This window comes from Brachyistius frenatus, unplaced genomic scaffold (assembly GCF_029030835.1).
Source record: "Brachyistius frenatus isolate BFR_SWC_R1_liver_20210118 unplaced genomic scaffold, ASM2903083v1 Contig_24, whole genome shotgun sequence".
NCBI classification, from domain to species: Eukaryota; Metazoa; Chordata; class Actinopteri; family Embiotocidae; genus Brachyistius; species Brachyistius frenatus.
The window spans coordinates 4,640,470-4,660,000 of NW_027210623.1; the positions used below are offsets into that span (position 1 = coordinate 4,640,470).

A 19,531-nucleotide genomic window follows, 5' to 3' on the forward strand; every position below is an offset into this window, starting at 1 on the left:
TTGTTGCAGTCAATCAAATTTCCACAGACAGATTTAAGTTAATTGCATCCGTGAGTTGATCCCAGAAGGAGAGAGTGCTACAAGCGCCGATCAGCTTTTATTCTCCAAGTGATATCCTCATCAATGACACATGCACGCACTCGCACACGCAAAGCCACACACATAAACAGAGTCCGTGCTCATTTTTATGTTCTTCAGATTCTTCTTTACTTAAGTGTTATTGGCACATTGCTAAAGGACCTTGAATCAATGCTTGCACAGTCTGTGATGTTACTCTATCTCCGCAATATGTAATTACTGATGTTACCTGCTTACACAATACACTTGACATAGTCGTGTTGTTATGCATGAGAATGTTTTTCATTTTAATTATGATACTTGGAGCTGGGAAAGCAAAGGAGATGACTTGAACTCGTTTGCCTTACAGCTATATATGTGTATAAATACTACATATGTCTGAGATACAGTCCACGCGCCGAACAAGGCACCGGAGGAAATGAAAAAGAATTCCCACAAAGCACAGCAAAAGTTCCGAGCTAACAGTCTGCCTCTCAGCATTTCATTTGACGCTCAGTCCAAAATCGCTTATCTAGAAAATCTGAGCACACGTAATGGCACAGAGGGATGAGAGGGATGTATAATGCATAAGAAGGAGATGCTCCTAATGGCTTCTTCTTTGGGGCAACGCTGAGGATGTGGAGGACAAAACAAGAGGCTTTATTTTGCTCTCTCGTTCTTCCTCTTCTCGTAACAGAGAGAAAACACAACAATCATGGAGAAAGCTGGATATCTTATTCCCTAGTCAGTGCGAAGATGCTTTATGAGTGTAGATGTGTGTTGCTGTGTGTTTGTGTGTATATATAGCAGGCCTATGAAAAAACAGCAAGACATTAAGAGATGAAGAGGAAGAAAGTATGAGTAAATGATTCACTCTCTCACATGAGGGATATTTGAAAAGCACACAGATAGATACACACACACACACACACACACACCAAATATACACACTCCTCTTTGCCTAATGGCTTTGACCAATACATAGAAAGGAAGCTGGATGCTGGACAGGGCTGACTTGACACTGAGTGGCTAACAAATGTTAAATCATGCAGGCAGAGTCTTTCTTTCTCACACACACACTCACACACTCAACACACACACACACACACACACACACACACACACACACACACACACACACACACACACACACACACACACACACACACACACACACACGCATGCACAGTGCCGTGCTGAGCCTGACTCTGAGGCAGCTGGAGCCAGAGAGCTGAAGGTTGTCAGGAGACATGGCGAAGCATGTGTGTGTTTCTCACACAAAAGAGCCCTCTAATTGTTTGGGATTCATTAATGCAGCAGCTTTTCAATTGCAACCCAAGCTGTCAGGAAAAAAAAAATCCTTGTAGCTGGGAAAGAGGTGTATTCATACCGGCTGCAAAATAACTGTATAATTAATACTGGAGGAAACTCATTTTTCATGGTAAAGAAATGAGAAGGATTCTGAATGCTATCGAGACATGAAGGTGACCATATTTGGCATCTTTTTTTGTGGTTACATGGAAACTGTTTGCATTGTGTGTTGGTGTTTTTTTTCTTCTGCACGCACATGGTTTTTGAGAGACAGAAGATTGACACAAGAGGAGAAAAAGTGTTTCTTACCAGAGGTGCTGAGGGTGGATCCCAGTGCTGAGGGGCTCGGGGCCAGGCTGCTCTTAGAGTGCGGAGCGGGCGATGACGAAGAGGAAGAAGAGGAGGAGGAGGAGGAGGAAGAGGCCGCAGGGGAGGAGGTGCGAGCAGCAGACAGGGTGGGCGCAGGGGAGGCCAGCCGCTCTCCAGACTCCATATCTGTCAAACACAATCCAATCAGCAGGGTTACAATAGCAAAGCACACCCACCCGTACACTCGCAGACACACACGCTTAAACACATACACACAAACGCATTGTGTCACACCTACACAACATGATCAAGCACACACATGCACGCACACCTCCTGACACTTTTCCTTTCACATCTCACTTCCCCTGAACAATATTTCTATTTAGCCATGCTCACTGGCTCCCAGCCTCTATTGATTCAATATGGGGTAGGAAGGAGGATGACATGTTTAAGGACTCTGATAACGGACAACAAAGCAGGTTTTACATTTTGAAGGAAGAAAATACCAGGGCTGAGAATGTGTTCCTCAACAGGACAGACACTTTCACGGAGACCTCACTCCGCTGGGGTTGAAGTGGGATGTTTGGGATGACAGAGGTTAGCAAAAAACTCAAATACAGGATGGACAAATAACCCATTTGTCACTTTTCTTTGTCACTTTCTGTCCCTCACACACAAATACATAAATACACAGGCACACGTGTGCAAACGCACACACCCGTGTTTGACAACCAGGATCCATTTACACCTCCTTGATGAAAAATAATGTCATTTAAATGTAAGAGCTCTTTGAGGCCTTTAAAGACAGCATTACTCCCCGAGTCCTTTCAGTTGGAACTAGAACTAAATGGATAGGCTTTTAGATGATAGGTGCATTAACCAACACGGTAGCTTTCCATTATCAGTCTCACAGAGTCACCACGCCAGCCATTATCAACCGACCAACAACATAAACCCTCACAAGAAACATTTTGGCCATTCTGCAGCCAAAATATTTGCTTACATTATTCAGCTTAATCCCCTTTTGCTTACAACTGAGAACACAATGTGTCTATGCCCACACAGCCGCTGACTTGTAGAGCCAAATAAATACAAAACAGTTTTGAAACACATGAATTTGCGCACGCGCGCGCGCGCGCACACACACACACACACACACACACACACACACACACACACACACACACACACACACACACACACACACATTTCAACCCCCACTGCAGACAGACACACGCACAAAATCACCTCCCCTGTCTATCACATCAACCTGACTCTTTTTCTCTCTTCTCCTTTTCCGTATCCTTTTGCCTGACACTAATCCAGGACTGAAAATCCCCTTCAAAAGCACAGTTTGCAGATTGTGTTTTACAGGCAGGCTTTGTTATTGTGTCATTACACATAAACAGTCTCTGCCTCCATCTCTCTCTTTCCTTCGCTCTCTCCCTCTCTCTCCCTTCTGCCACCCCTCCGCCACCCTCCCTTCCTCCCTCCCTCCCTCTCTCCTCTGCAGTGGGAGCAGAGCCACTGATTAAATCTCTGAGACAAAAGCTGCTATCCTCTGAATATCAAGTATCAGCCTTTCGCCAGGAGCAACACTGACAAGAAGAGGGAGAGAGGGAGAGCGAGAGGCGCGGATGACAAGAAAACCTGCTGCAGTCCACGGGGAGGAGGCTGGTGTGCCATCGGACTTGGGCCGCCATGACTGCCATTGCTGCAGTGAAAAGATAGTGGTTGTGTAATTATGAGCAAGGTCAAAGGTCCTTCTATTGGCCTCTCACGCAAGGTGACAGGATGTGGGTAAAAGAGCCAAATTATCAACCTTCCCGGCAAGTAAATTAATCTTACATATTAGTTACAAGAAAAAAGTTCCGGTCGAGTGAAGATGAAGAGTTTCCTCATGATTCTTGACCAAAAACTGTTACCTGTCTGCAGCACTTTGTTGCACGAACGCCTGTCACACTCTGCGCTCCTTCACTTTGGCTGTCACCTTTTAAATGTCAGGTTAGGGTGAAAAAGAAAAACATGAAGAGAAGGATTCTTCCATAAGATTTAAAAAAAAAAAAAAAAAGAAAGAAAGAAAAAAAGAGGCGATTTTCCGTGGTTGCTCCTGACAAAAAATGTAAGTATTATTAGAAGTGTGATGAAAATGGAGAGGAGCTGTGGCCCTTCATAATTATCATAATGCACATGAAAACAAAAGGCTTGTGTCTCAGAGGACGAGCAAAGCTTATGTGGTGTCAGCTGGTAAGTGAAGCGGATCATTCCCTACCTTTTCAGGGGGAAGGAAAAAACACAGAAAGACGGAGAGAGAGCGAGAGAGAGAGAGAGAGAGAGAGGAAAAGAGATAGAGAGACTGAGAAGAAAAAAGGATAGGCAAGACAATATACTGATTTTGTTGTGGAAAAAAAGGCAGAAGAAGGAAAAGAGTGCAGCGTATGAAGGACAGCCTGTAAACCATTCCTGTCGTTTCTCAATATCTGCACTTAATGCCTCGCCTTGTCAAAACGTGATGATGTGAACAGAATTGATTTCCCCCCCTAACAAACAACAAAAAAGCAATCCCTCCTTTGCAGAGGTGTAAAGCAGAGCTACCCTCCCCCTCATCTCCTCTCATCTCTCACAATCTCTCAAAGGGCCTCTTTCTGGGATGAGAGACGGAGAGAGAAAGGACAGCGGGGGAAACATGACTGCGAGGCAAGTCCATCTTCCTCCGACAACTACAAACTGATCACTTAGTGCAATTAAATCTAATAACAATAATAAGATTGAGCTCAGCAATGTACCACCAAATGCACAGCCACAACAATGATTGCAACAATAATGGCGCGCCAAGGTATTTAAGGATCCAATCCTGACTTAATTATAAGAAATTAAAATGGATTTAGCATCAGAATTAGCTTGATTTTATAGGTAATTAACGGCACACCACAGTGGCGGTATAAGGCAAGCGTTATAATCTCCGTGAACGGCTAAATCAATTTGACTTGAACAACACCAACCAATCAACACAGAACACTGCAACCAGAAACAGCAGGTCCCGCAGATGCAAGGAGAGGGAGAATTTATGCTAATGGCTGAACTATGATTTATAAGATGTGTTCCAGCGCCGGATTCACAGTCACGTCCACAAATACAACACAGCACCCAGCTGTCAACGCACGCAGATAATGGTGGCTGCATGCGGCCCTTCAGGAGATAGTGTAGCTATAAACAGCTCTGCGGTTTTTATGATTGCATGTGGCCTTCATATAGGAGCCTTCACATGTCAGTATCATCTGAAAGGAGGGCAGAATAGTATAAAGGAGAGATAAAGTGTGTGCATTTGGTGGTGCTGTAATGACCCGGGCTGCTCGGTGCTGTATGTGGCCTTACATCAGGCATTTGTTTTGTGGTGTTGTATGTCTGTGTTGTGTGTATGTAATGGTGCTTGGTTACCCATGCAGCGGTTTTACAAAAGACTGCCAATACATGTGCCTATAGAAGTGTGTGTGTGTGTGTGTGTGTGTGTGTGTGTGTGTGTGTGTGTGTGTGTGTGTGTGTGTGTGTGTGTGTGTGTGTGTGTGTGTGTGTGTGTGTGTGTGTGTGTGTGTGTGTGTGTGTGTGTGTGTGTGTGTGTGTGTGTGTGTGTGTCACAACCTCAAACTGTTCAACCTCTTGTGTGTGTCACTCCTGCCCCTTTTCTCTTCACCCCTTCAACACGCGCGCACACACACACACACACACACACACACAGGCACACGTACACACACACACACACACACACACACACACACACACACACACACACACACACACACACACACACACACACACACACACACACACACACACACACACACACACACACACACACACAGTAACAGATGGCTGATACTAACTGAGATAATCCGCCAACAGAGTCATCAGCATGGATCAGTGGTAATCAGAGTGTGGACACAATGTCTCTTCTCCAGCCGTAATGGAAGGAGCGCCTGGCGCAAGAGAAGGGAAATGCATTATTCCCCATGATGCCCTGACCCCATTCAAAGACACACGGTGGCTCCCAGCTCTCTTTTCTTTTTTTTCTCTTTACCGCAGACGACAAAGACTCTATCATCGCTCCTTCTGCAACATTCACTCTCTCCTCCGGATCTCTTACTCCCTGCCTTTTATTGTGATCCGCAACTGTGTCAAACACAGACCTTTATTTAGCTGCGTCCTGCTCCAAGCAGCTAACAAGAGAAATGTCAACATAGCAAGTGTGCCATGATGAAGGTTGCTGGTAACGCAAAGGATTGTATGAGTAATCCTCTTCAGCATATGGGAGTCGTTGCGATTTTTTTTTTTACACATATCGTTTTCTGTATTACTCAAAACAAACATTGACTTTTTAGTTAGATTCTCTTTTCCAATAAAAAAAAAATGGAGCTCTTTCAGAGAATTGATAAGACTCGTCTACTATTTCAGACGCTCATCTGCTTACCAGGTGACAAACTGTCAAGTCAGTTCTCATGAATCACTCATCTCTGAAAGGCACGGCGCGCGCACACACACACGCGCGCGCGCGCGCACACACACACACACACACACACACACACACACACACGCGCACACACACACTCACACATACACACACTCACTCACACATTCACACACTCGCAGAGGTACTTGCTGTTGCACTTGTGTTTGTGAGAGTGAGATCATTATTACTGACTCTGAATCAACAGGAACACCTTTTATTTTTGACCTTGTGAAGCTGTTGCTCAGGCTCACTGTTTGAACATCCCATCTCTTTGTGTTTGTATAGGTCCGTGTGGGCGTCTGTTTTTGTAGGCACGACATGTGCATATGGATGTGGATGTTTGTACTTTGCATGCTTGCTGGCAACAAACACTAACTGAGCAAGCTCATCTTGCTTAAAGGAGAGAGCACGCACAAGCTTGCTTGACCCCTTTTTCCCCTCCCCTCGCCCCCTCCCCACCCCTCCCCTCCTCCTCCTCCTCTTCCCCGCACGCTCACCGTCAGCCAGGAAATGACATAACCAGGCGTCTTGGCAAAAATTAAGCGACAACCTTTGTCCAGTGTCAAACATCAACCCAGAGAACATTTAAAGAGACAGTACTGTCTGATATCACGCTACACCACTGATTTCACCAGTTTATTCATCAGCTAATTTGTTCTAGCTCTATTTAATTTGGTGTGTTGTATCACTGAGACACCCCATGACACTTTAAAACATTTTTTTTTTAGAATTCATTAAGTGAAAAATTTACAGCATAGTGAATAACTGAATAATGATATAATACGCGACATTTGCAAAACTGCATAATTGCATATTGAATTCACAGTGGATTGCGCCAGAGCCTGAAAGGACTACAAAGAGACAGCGTGCCCCAGTGTGGCCTGTCTAGGTGAAAACAACTAGAGTGACTCAGTCCCTCCCTCGGCGCTGCTCCTGCCCAGTGACAGATGGCAGAGCAGGGCATGTAAGGGATGGGCACCATCTCTCACCCTGCCTCGGCTAGCCTTGGCAGTGGGGCTGGCCGCAGGTCTTATTACAGCCACACCACTGCCTGCCTCCATGTAACACTGGAGCTTACCACGCTAGAGCTGCTTACTGCCTGCCAGGGTAAAAAGGTAATGATATGGTCCTGTGTGCAACAAATGGTAGAGTGTCAGCGCTGAAGAGTTTCCAGCCTCAGTATTCACTGGGCCCTGTTGTAACCCAAACACATCCATGTAGCCGTAAGAGGCTTTAGATAAAATATAAAACCAAATGGCGTGCCACACGCACTCTGTATATTTTTGAAATGACAAGAAATCAGCTCTTGCCAAATGGCTTTATTTGCCTTTTCAAGCATACTGTAGATGCCAAAGGCTGGAATCAACACCCCTACTCACCATCCGTCTCTGCTGGGCTCCCAGTGACAATAATGTGATTTTGGGACATGGTGATGACTCGGTGGAGAGGAATAGGATAGGCTTGTCACTTGTGTTTGATGTCAAACCTATGTGTGACAGAATAGTGTTACTCAGCTCAACCAGACATAGCACTACTCCCATTTCCTGGCCATAAATAGAAGAGAATGAGCCGGTAGTGAGTGTGTGTCTGTGTGCATGCGTATGAGGAAAGAAAATCCTTGTGTATGTGTATTTGTGTTCACACAAGCACATCCATACGCGCCATTCTAAGTATCATAAAGTAAGCTCAATAAGAAAATTCCCATCTCTTACGCTCATTCGCATCTGCATCCAGCCAAAGCTAATTATTCTCCCCATGGTAACCTAGCAGGGTCTTCACATCAAAAAACCAGAAGTGTGCATCAGGCAATCATCCCTGATGAATCTGCCCTTCTCCCTCTGCTAGCCACTAACACTCATCTGCCAGTCTCACTGCTCATTACAGCTTTTCTGCAGACTGAACCAGATCTGCTCGCCACTGGCTGCATGTGTCTACAAGAATCCATAATGACTTTGGAGCAGTTTGGAAGCACGGAATAACACAATCCTGACGCTTCAGAGAAGAACACTTACAGTAGATTCATGCCCTGTAGATGTACACACACACACACACACACACACACACACACACACACACACACACACACACACACACACACACACACACACACACACACACACACACACACACACACACACACACATACACAGACGCTCACCAGATGCATTGGAGGTAAGGTGAGTGGCGAGCCAGTGCCTGTTGCGGTTAATTACCATTTAGATTACACACTTACAGTATTTTACATTTGCTCAAGTCCAATTTTCACAACAGAGCTTCACACTGTATATAACTCAGTACAAAGAGCCAAACTGATGATTTGCAAAAAAAAATTACCTTGAGGCCTTAAGCATTGAGCTTAAATAGCAGGTGCACAGCTCACTTCACAAAATTCTGCCTACTTATTAAATACAAGAGCAAAAATTCTCCAATATTTAAAAAGACCTTTGCATACGTTTGCACAATGTTGCAGTACTAAATCATCTCAGAAATGTAATATTAATTATGTCTCATTACTCCAACGATATAAGCAGCACTACTGTACTCTAATTGCTGAAATACTAACTAAAAGGCAGCTAACTTAATATCTAGTACATTTGTGTTATGATTTATGGAAATAAACATTTAAAATAAGACATATTTCAGAAAAGACCAACTTTGGCAAAATCACACTTTTCTGTGAGCATTTGGGAAAAAAACGTGTTTTGAAAATATCTAGTTTTATTGTATCACACTTGACACTTGTATATCAAGTTTGCTTTACGTAATCTCTCCCAGATTAAGTTGCTAAAAAAAAGAAGTCTCGAATATCCCAACGTATCAAATCAAATGTTTCCATAATGTAATACTGTTCACTACATTAATACTGACAATGTTTTGCACTTTATCTGATTTAAAACTTGATCACTGCAGGCCTTGTTGCGGACTTTTTTTTGGCATGATGTTCTGACTTGATAACAAGTACTGCGCTGAGTGAATTGACCAGCAAACATGTGATTTTGTTACGGGGAGAAATACGTTAAATGAGTAACATCTTATTTACAGCGTGTGACTTTGAGCTCACATCAGGTGTTGCAAAATTTATGATATGCAGTAAACCACGGTTTATCACAGTTGAGTGTGATTTCCTGTGAAAATCTAAAAGAGATATCCCTCAGTCTGCAAACGGCACATTCTTTTCCAAAAAAATGCAGGAAATACAAAAAATATAAACATGAAACTGAATAACAGGATATAACATCAGTTATCAGGGAATATTAAGGAAAGGAGAGGCAGAGATTGAGGGAAAGGGGGTGGGCATGGGGGGAGGGGGGGGATGAGCGCAATACTCCAGATATGCATAATGCAAATGACATGCATGTCAAATAGCAAAACAAACTGACAGTGACAGAACAATGGAATAGCCAGAGAGCGGCAAGCCTTGCTTGAGCAATTGTTGGGAGTCCCTTCAGTTCATTTCCATGGGAAGAAACTATTAAGATTGCTGTTCAACTGAAACTTTACTTGCAGGCAATTGCTGATATCGCCTCGCAAATGTGACAGAATTCAGAAAAGTGGTGTGATGTCAGAAATATCTCGTCCATAACTACCAGTTTCAAATGTCTGGCTTGACGCTGTTCCCGGAGCACACGTTGTCTGATAGAACAGAATAGGCTGCACCTGTAAACTCACTAACCCTTATTTTTACTGCCCACACACAGCTTCAGTAGCCATGTTCCTTCTTTACTGGTCAAACGGCCAAACTGTCCAGAACAAAGTTGTCCAGGAAATGTTTTAACCTCTAAAATATAGAGAGTGAGTAAATTCAATTCACCATTATGGCCACCTTACAGAATACAGTGACAGTAATAACTTGTACATACTTGTATCACACTTGACACTTGTATATCAAGTTTGCTTTACGTAATCTCTCCCAGATTAAGTTGTCCAGGAAATGTTTTAACCTCTAAAATATAGAGTGAGTAAATTCAATTCACCATTATGGCCACCTTACAGAATACAGTGACAGTAATAACTTGTACATACTTTATGTGTGATGGAATGGACCAATTATGAAAGTATGTCATATTGCAAGAGACAATCAGTCTATTTATGGATTAGTCAATCTGATCAAAGTTAATCAGCAACAATTGATTTATCTTTTAATTAAGTTTTCAACGTTATCTCGTTCCAGCTCCGAGTGTTTGTTATTTTTCTTTGTCTTATGTGATAGTAAATTAAACATATTTGAGTTTTCAACTTTTTGATCGGACAAAACAAGTCACAATTTCACCATTTTCCGAAATTGGTTTATGACCATGATTGAATAAATAACTGGCACATTGACTGGTAATGGAAATGATAGTTTGTCAGCTCTAATATTGAACCATAACATTTGAGAAAGTCTTGATTAATATCATTCCATTCCTTGCCATTGCTATTCATTTAAGATTGCCAATGTAATAAACATATAACCCATATAATACTTTATGTAATTTAAGGGGAGTCATATTTGCTTTTTTCAGTGGTATCTAACACATGCAGAACGCAGAACTGTGATGGCTCATAGTATCAGAGGGCGATTAAGTTCCCTTATATGTGCATTTACTCTACAGTTTTCAGCTCACTTAGCTATTAACATTGCTAAATGAAAAAACTACTCATAGTTATGTAACCTGTAACCAGGTTATGTAACCTGTAAACCCCCCCCATTGACCCTCACACACACACGTTTACACCTTACACCCGCACAATCTATTCTCTGGCACTTTGTTTTCACACTTTCTATTATTTCATGCTTGTGTTGAAACCAACTTTAACAACACCTTCACGTAATGACTTCATTAAAGGTTAAATGGCAAATGAAGCTTCACATCAACTTCACGAGGTGCTCACACTGGCACACGAGCTCCAGTGTTGCATGTGTGTTCGAATACTGAAGTCAGGTGAGGGTCTTAGAAGCTATTGAGTAGTTTCAGAACAACAATCTGGCAACATAAGCTATGATGAGAGGAAATCCACCAGCATTAAACTCAATATGTCAATCACTTGTATTTCTCTGTTGAAACGGGTGCTTTACTTAATGTTAAGCATGTGAAAATGACTGGCTGGAAGAGAATGGTGTTGTATTGACAGAGAGGGAGGCAAAGCAGCAGGCAGTCAGCCACTCTGTTCTGCTTCACTGCAACATGGGAGGGAGGCCAGCATGGACACACACACACACACACACACACACACACACACACACACACACACACACACACACACACACACACACACACACACACACACACACACACACACACACACACACACACACACACACAGATGTAAAAACACACATACAGGCATGTACACATGGGCAAGCACACACTTGCGCAAATGAACACATAGTGTACTCTCTCTCTCTCTCTCTCTCTGTGTCTCTCTCTCTCTCTTAACACACACGCACGCACACACACTTACACACTGTGCAGCAGGTGAGGTGCCAGCACATCACAGCGCTGCCATTTTTCAGTGTCTTGCTCAGGGAGACGCGCTCTGACATTTTATGAAGCACTCTGCAGAAATCAGCAGCTTGTAATGGCGGCTGGACTGTCACTCCTTTCCACTCTTCACACTCCCTCTATCTCCTTTCCTCATGCTGCTTTTAAGATATTATCTCCCTGGATTAGCATAATCTAATCAATTTTTACGAAATTGGCTTTTAATTACACAGAACAATCTCGTCTTCTTCTTACTCTCTGTTTAAGCTTTAAATGTCTTTTGTATTTCCAAAAAAACTGCAAACTGAGGCACGAAGTAAAACACCAGGAAAGGTTAGAAAATGCTACCTATCACACTCAAGAAGGAGAAAAGACTAAGACTGATGGCTAAAGGGCATAAAAGGCAGAAATATCAGGAGAAAAACATCTTGAAATTGCAGGTTTTTCTGAGGGAATTTTTCAGAGCATGACAATACGATAAAAATATAATTCAGCAAAGTATTAAATGCTCCTACACTGTTATTTGCGATGGTAAAACAACGTATTTAAATCTTTAAAATTGAAATTGGTTATTTTTTCGCATCTTCATTTCGTCCTTGGGAACATGGCTGCTGATAAGGTGTTCACTGAAAAAGGCCAAATGATTTAAAACCGGCTGTTGTTAACTACATCTTCTGCATAAACCTAGGGATCTATAAGTATGATTAACTCTCTGGCACGTTGTTGTGCCTGACAAGCTCTCTGTTGAGCAATGATTAACAGCTAGTGACTCTACAAACCGCTGTTAGCACATTAACACAATGTTTACATTAGCCAGACCCTTATTGAAGCCATTAAAGCTGTAGCTACGCTAATACTCGTCTCCGGAAGCAGAGTTGCCGGCAGCCTTTGGCCCAACAATTTACAACGATGACAAAGCTTGGCAACCATGCTCCCAACTTTACCTCCAAAGTTTCACTCAGGGCCAACTACATTTTAGAGTTACTCAGAATAGTATGCCCACAGGAAAAAATGTGATTCAACTTGAAATATGTGGGAAGTGTCAAGGCCAAATCTCTCAGTGTAGGCTACGCTATAAAACCTTAAACTAAGCCGATTTCATTAATGTGACATTAGCATTTGTAATGAGAAAAGGGGGAAAAACCCTTGGGACATCTTTATACTGGTACAAAAACACACACACACACGCGCACACACACACACACACACACACACACACACACACACACGCACGCAAACATAAACACACACAAACACATAAGCTGCAATATCAGGTACTAATTTACATCCATATTACACAAGAATCACAAAATACAGCCACAGCACAGAGGAGAGATGTTGTATTTGCGTAGGATTTATAATGAAATATCACAGATTAGTTCAAGTAAACTAACTGTGACACTTATGCCAACCTTTACTGATGAAGTAAACAGCTAATTCCAGACTAATAAAGCCGGGCACTCGCAGTCTATAATGCTCCAGATAGAAAGGAAGGAAGGAACACAGTATCGAGAGCAAATCTTCAGACAATCTGATCACTTTTTTCATAACCTGCTAATACACATTCCCAGTTTGGAGCTCAGGTGACGACACTCCTTGTTTTTTCTTCGACTGAACAATTGCCTACATTAAACAAACTTGTTCTGTCCCTTTTCAGAGTCCACAGAAGTCCTAGCAAGCTTCTACATGTTGATTTGTCGAGTGAGTGACTGTAAGGTTTTTGTTAAGTCGATATTGAGCTGCACGTTTCCATTGACTAAAGTAGCAATAGAGACTGACCGATGTCCCTGTGTTATTAGTTCGACTGTTGTTTGTGAGTCGGTGAAGTTGGGGCCTGAGAATAAAGCTTGGATTTAGACTAACAGAGGCCTAACACACAATAATGGTATTTATAGAAGAAATGTGCCACTTTTATGTTTCAGTAGAGTAGGGTTGTCCCTACCATTATAACACTTAGGCACCCCACCCAAGTGTTTCCTCACAGCACCTAAGCCAAATGAACTGAAAAAAACCATGAGTGCTGACGAAGGGAAGATGAGAAAATTGCAGTTTAAATCCATTCACTATAAGCCTTGTTTTCTGATTATTATTCATTTTGAATGGCACAGTGTTTCGTTTTAATAAATATTGCAATGATAAATGTCCAAATTATGTGGAGATTTATAACTAACGCCCCCAACCCACCCCTCAGTGCAACCACTGAGTACCTAAGCCCTGGTAGGGGTAACTTTCATGATGTGTGTGTGGATGATTCACACGTCCACGGGAACCTGTTTTAATGTGTGAATATACAGGAAATAACCTTTATTTAATCAGGAGGTCTAATTGAGAGTAAGATCTGTTTTTGAGAGAGATACTTAAAAGAACCTATGTTACCTATATTCGCTGTCTAAGTGAAAAAAGAGTCACGAAGACGTTGTAGATGGAGCCGTACAGAAATGGTTGCTGAATTTAAACATATATGGATGACTTATGCAGTAAATATTGGAATATTTTGTTTTCAAAAGATACATAACGATACGCACAATTTTCACATTTGAACACATTCAATATTAAACACAGCGTAGTGGTGGAAAAGTGTACTGCTACATGTTGAAGACATGAGAAAAAGAAATGAGTACAACAACCACAAGTAAAGAAGCATCGTAAACGCAACAGCATGTCAAACGACAGACTTCAAGGTTATGATGATGACATAAACAGTGCTCTAAAAATGTTTAAACAGGGACCAGCAGCAATGAGAGACTATAAAAATGTTTATGAACTAACCCATTAATAAAAGATCTAAACCTGCATGTGTCCCAGTAACGTTTAAAACCAGGCAACAAGCTTTTGGTTTTGGTTTGTATCCAAAAGATTTCTCAATTAGACTCATAATTTCCTCACTAAGTGAGATGCTTACTGACAGAACTGACATGAAGCCCTGTGATGATGTTTGCTGCCCCCAATAATGAAAGTGGTCTTTAAACACAGAGTGAAAGCAGCTTTGTCTGGATTTACAAGACAACAAAACCAAAACCAACAACTTTTTTTTTTATAAAATGGTGACAACAACACCAGAGAAGTAGTGCATACTTGAATTATGGACCATGTGGGCATCAGGACTCCACAAATTATGTCATGTTTTTCTATTGTCCTGTAATTTAAATGAATAAAGTCTGTTGCTGAAAGAGTCGTGTTTTCTGTTTGTAGACCAGTCGAGGAAAATTGTTGCAATTGTTATGTAACTAGCAAAAAACTAGCAGAAAAAAAAAATATATATATTTGTTCAAGTGTACGTGGACAAGTGTTGAATTGTTTCCTGGTTTTGGGAAATGTAGGAAAATTTGAAGGATAAATATAATATATTTCCAGCAATAAAAGAAACCAAATCAAAACACATCTGCTCCTATCAATTTTCATAGTGAGAATTTTTCATAGTTATGTCGACTAACTGTAAAATCTGATGATATAATAAGTGCTACAAAAATAGCAAGAGACTTAACTGGATGACATAGATAGAGGACCACTGTGTTTCGCAGAGACTCTCTGACAAGGCTTAAAATGAGACATGTCAAGGAAATCCACAATTCAGGGAGCTGAGATTAAGTCCAGAACTGTACAACATTGTGGTCACCACAGTTTGCCTCGAAGCATGCATAATGTTGCTTTGACATGGTTTGTTCTGTCTTTCTTTCTGCTCTGTTATTGTGACATCTGATTCAAAGCACCTCGGAAAAAAAAAAGCTGTTCTCAAAAGGTCCAATGAATGTTGTTCCCAAAGTGAAAATGTCTTTGTCCAATCCTTGTGTTCTTGTTTCTATACCCCGGCATATCTTTTTTCCATCATTGTTAAATGAGAAAATCAGGACAGGGTACGTATCTAGCAACACATGCAGAATATTATGTCTGCTTGTTTTTTTTCCACTGACAACAACAACAAAAAACTTAAATACCTGCTACATATTTTACATGGATGAGAAACGGTTTTCTTTCATTGCAGTTCAAAGTGTGATCAAATATGACACTTTGGCCCTTTCATGAAGAATAAAAAAAAGATAATAAATGAGTATCGTAATGGGAAACAGCTTCACTCTACCATTTTCCAGTATCACCTTTCTGTTGCTCTATCCAGGACACTTTTTCTCCCCCCTGGGGGCAAATGTAGAAGGCCCTTTTAAAAGTCCAGCTGTGCCTTTAAAAGAGTTTGTCACACCAGCAATGGGGGGCTTTGAAATGCTGCGCAGAATATCCACAAAGTAGAGCTCCTTTTTTTTCCTGTGACATGGCCCCATTTCCTGTATCACCACACTTCCCCAATGTGATTTCACATAAAAAGTCAAAATATTTGAGTCTCCATTGTTGACTGTGTCAAAGCCAGCTTTGACATTACTGCACTGCAATCACACTCCCACAGGTGGGTACACACATGACCATTGAAAACACACACACACACACACACACACACACACACACACACACACACACACACACACACACACACACACACACACACACACACACACACACACACACACACACACACACACACACACACACACACACAGACACACAGACACACGCCAACACTCGCAGTTACCTGTGTTAGACTGAGCGTCACCGCTGTGTCACACTATCTTTTCATGTGAAACTATATCCAAAGGTCCATCCTCTGGATCTTAACACTTCCTAATAGTTGAACCAATCACAAAGCTTGCCATCCGCCCTTTTTCTGTTACCTGATATTATTTCAGGAGGAGCTAAGGAGAGAAAGGAATAATAGCATTGGGTCTATGTGAACGTCTGCTTGCGTTCGGGTGTGTGTGTGTGTGTGTGTGTGTGTGTGTGTGTGTGTGTGTGTGTGTGTGTGTGTGTGTGTGTGTGTGTGTGTGTGTGTGTGTGTGTGTGTGTGTGTGTGTGTGTGTGTGTGTGTGTGTGTGTGTGCCTGTGCCTATGTCATGACGAGTAGATTCCTTGTGTGGTGAGGCTGAAACCGAAGCTGCCTGGGCCTGTTGTTGATAGCTGTGTCTCACCCACTCACTGCCCCAAAGGGAGTCAGGACCAAGACCACTGCTCAGGGTCTGTCTGTTCACACACATGAAACACGGGCTTGGATTACACAGGGCTCAAATATGACTCATCCCGCGGGGGGTGGGGTGGGGGGGGGGGGGTGGAGGAAGGCCCACTGTGTTGTTTTGCACCTATCCGCGCACATACACAGACACACACTGCCCGCCATGATAGCTACATCACAGGCTCAGAGTGAGGACCTCGTGGTTCAACACACCTGCCAAAGACAGATGTTAAGAATAAATCAGAGAGAGGTGCACAGTGAAGAGAAACTCCACACTGCAGTAACTCCGCTAACTCACTACACACTACACTAACTGGAGAGCAAACAGCTGCACATGACAACACACACCAGTGATGAAAGTAACAATAGCCTGCATGCAACTGACATGCAAACAGAGAGAGGCTACATCAGGGCAAGAGCGGGAGTGTTTTCCAGTTTCCGTCTCACAGCCTCCACTTTGTGTTTTTAGCACTGTTTTGCTGCCGTGTACGCTAACATCCTCTGGAGCAGAGGGTGTTTAAGTGCAATTGTTCTGGAAGAAGCCCAAATCCTCCAAATACAGACAAACAAGTCACAACAACGCTGAAAGCAGTGTGGGTGGTTTGGAGAGGAAGCCCCCCTCCCCCTCCCCCCCCGTTGCTGACTAGGTGAATTTCATGATTTCTTCATTTAAATTTAGCACCACTGGCTTATGAAGAATCATCACGCTCACAAGCTCACAAAGCCTGCCCTTTAACTACATGTGTTGCACAATAATGTGCTCAAAACCTACTTTAGGGGACTGCGACCTGTAAAAGCATTATTTAAACACCAACACAACATTATCCAACATACTGTCAGTCAGTGTGGCACACTTCCTGGTTCCACAAACCATGTGTCATATAAAAGAAAACTCAGATGTGTTCGCACAAGAGTGTATCTTTTGTCTATGCTGGCAGCCATGTCTATGGGCATCTTGTGTCACGTTTTCTTTGTGCTTCGTTGTTGTCTAACAGGCTGGGAGAGGCAGTGGTCGGTGTGCGTGTGTGGTATGCAAGTGTGTCTTGTGTGTCATAAACAGACACCCTTCACGCTTTGTGGCCCAGAAACAGGATAAAACAGTGAGCTAACCAGCAGCGTCCTGACATTATCTATTTCTTGCTGTCCTGGAATGGCAGCCTGCTGAGAAACTCTAAATATGTGGCGTCCTGTCACACCACATAATGTGTCTGAGTATGTACGTGCGTGTGTGTGTGTGTGTGTGTGTGTGTGTGTGTGTGTGTGTGTGTGTGTGTGTGTGTGTGTGTGTGTGTGTGTGTGTGTGTGTGTGTGTGTGTGTGTGTGTGTGTGTGTGTGTGTGTGTGTGTGTGTGTGTGTGTGCCAAATCAGGAAAGAAGGGGTGAGTGTGGGTGTATTGCTTTGTCTTTCTGCATTAAAGGTACAAGGCCAAGTGTGAATGCCGAGGTCTAAATAATTCATCTTCAAATACTAGAGACCATGAGGCTGACAAGGACTGTAAAATTACAGCATGTTGGTAAAGAAGTTCAAATCCAAAATGGACAACAAATAGAATTGAAATTGGCAACAAAAAACTTGACAAATGTGTGTGAGTGTTAGTGGATTTTTTTTTTTTTCTTTTAAATCTTTCATTGAAGAAAGTTTGCTCCAGCCAATACTCCCAATCATTGGGGAAAACAAAGCTCTGGCCCTTGTGATGCTGATGAGTCTAACATCCATGACTGAAGAGGTCAGGCAGCCCATCCAGGCTGAGCATTAAGGGTTAAGGGGATGAAACCAAGTGTGAAATGTGAGAAGACAAGCCAACATGGTTTCTCAGGCAACAAATAGGAAGGCGACAAACATATCTCTGCGACTGCAGGAACGTGAACTATGTTAAGAAGAAAGACTGTCACGTCATCCACGATTCATGAGTGCAAGATGGAAAAAGAGTTAGTGGCTTTTTGAACCGGCTGAGTTTGGACATGTTAATCAGTAATAGCCTGTTGTACTTCAGACGGGAGGAGTGTGTGAGCACATGGGTGTGTGTGTGTGTGTGTGTGTGTGTGTGTGTGTGTGTGTGTGTGTGTGTGTGTGTGTGTGTGTGTGTGTGTGTGTGTGTGTGTGTGTGTGTGTGTGTGTGTGTGTGTGTGTGTGTGTGTGTGTGTGTGTGTGTGTGTGTGTGTGTGTGTGTGTGTGTGTGTGTGTGTATATGTCTGGCAAGTGCAACGCCACTTGGATTTGAGCTGGTTGAAGCAAGAGAAAGCTCCAGACCAAGAGATAATCCATCTGGACTGTTTCCTTACAAAACATATGGAAAAATGCAGAAGGTTTTTTCCTTTTCCGCCCACAATAGCTATTAATATCTTGCACAGAACATTTGCTCATGCCCCACTAAGGACTGGAATTCCTGCTGAAACACAGTCATCTTGGAGGATTACAAAGAAGTGGTCAGGCATTTTCACACACACACACACACACACACACACACACACACACACACACACACACACACACACACACACACACACACACACACACACACACACACACACACACACACACACACACACACACACACACGTATGAGCATACAGTCCCATAAACACATAAACTAATGGGCAACACTCAGCATATTATTCGTGCTCTCTCCCACACACACTCCCATAATACATACACAGATTTAAGTAAATTGAAGTAACATAATCTGAACCCTCAGACACGACATGATTTATACTGCTCAAGTCACTTTAACAAAGATAGCCTTTCTTTGCCGCTTTGAAAAAATTCTCTCAAATATCAACAAGGACCTCTACATAATCACACCAACTACCTGACAGGAATTGTCCACAGCCGCGC

General features: G+C 42.6%; 1 protein-coding gene across 18 annotated transcripts in view; it reads right to left on the minus strand.

Annotated features, from left to right (window-relative positions):
* baz2ba (bromodomain adjacent to zinc finger domain, 2Ba) overlaps positions 1–19,531 on the minus strand; it is a 69,397-nt gene that overhangs the window by 29,140 nt on the left and 20,726 nt on the right. For all 18 annotated transcript variants that reach the window (XM_069697850.1, XM_069697849.1, XM_069697859.1 and 15 more), the window contains one exon: positions 1,678–1,863. In XM_069697850.1, the coding sequence (XP_069553951.1) occupies positions 1,678–1,861 (184 nt within the window). In that variant the 5' untranslated portion in view covers positions 1,862–1,863. The remainder of the gene's footprint in view (positions 1–1,677; positions 1,864–19,531) is intronic.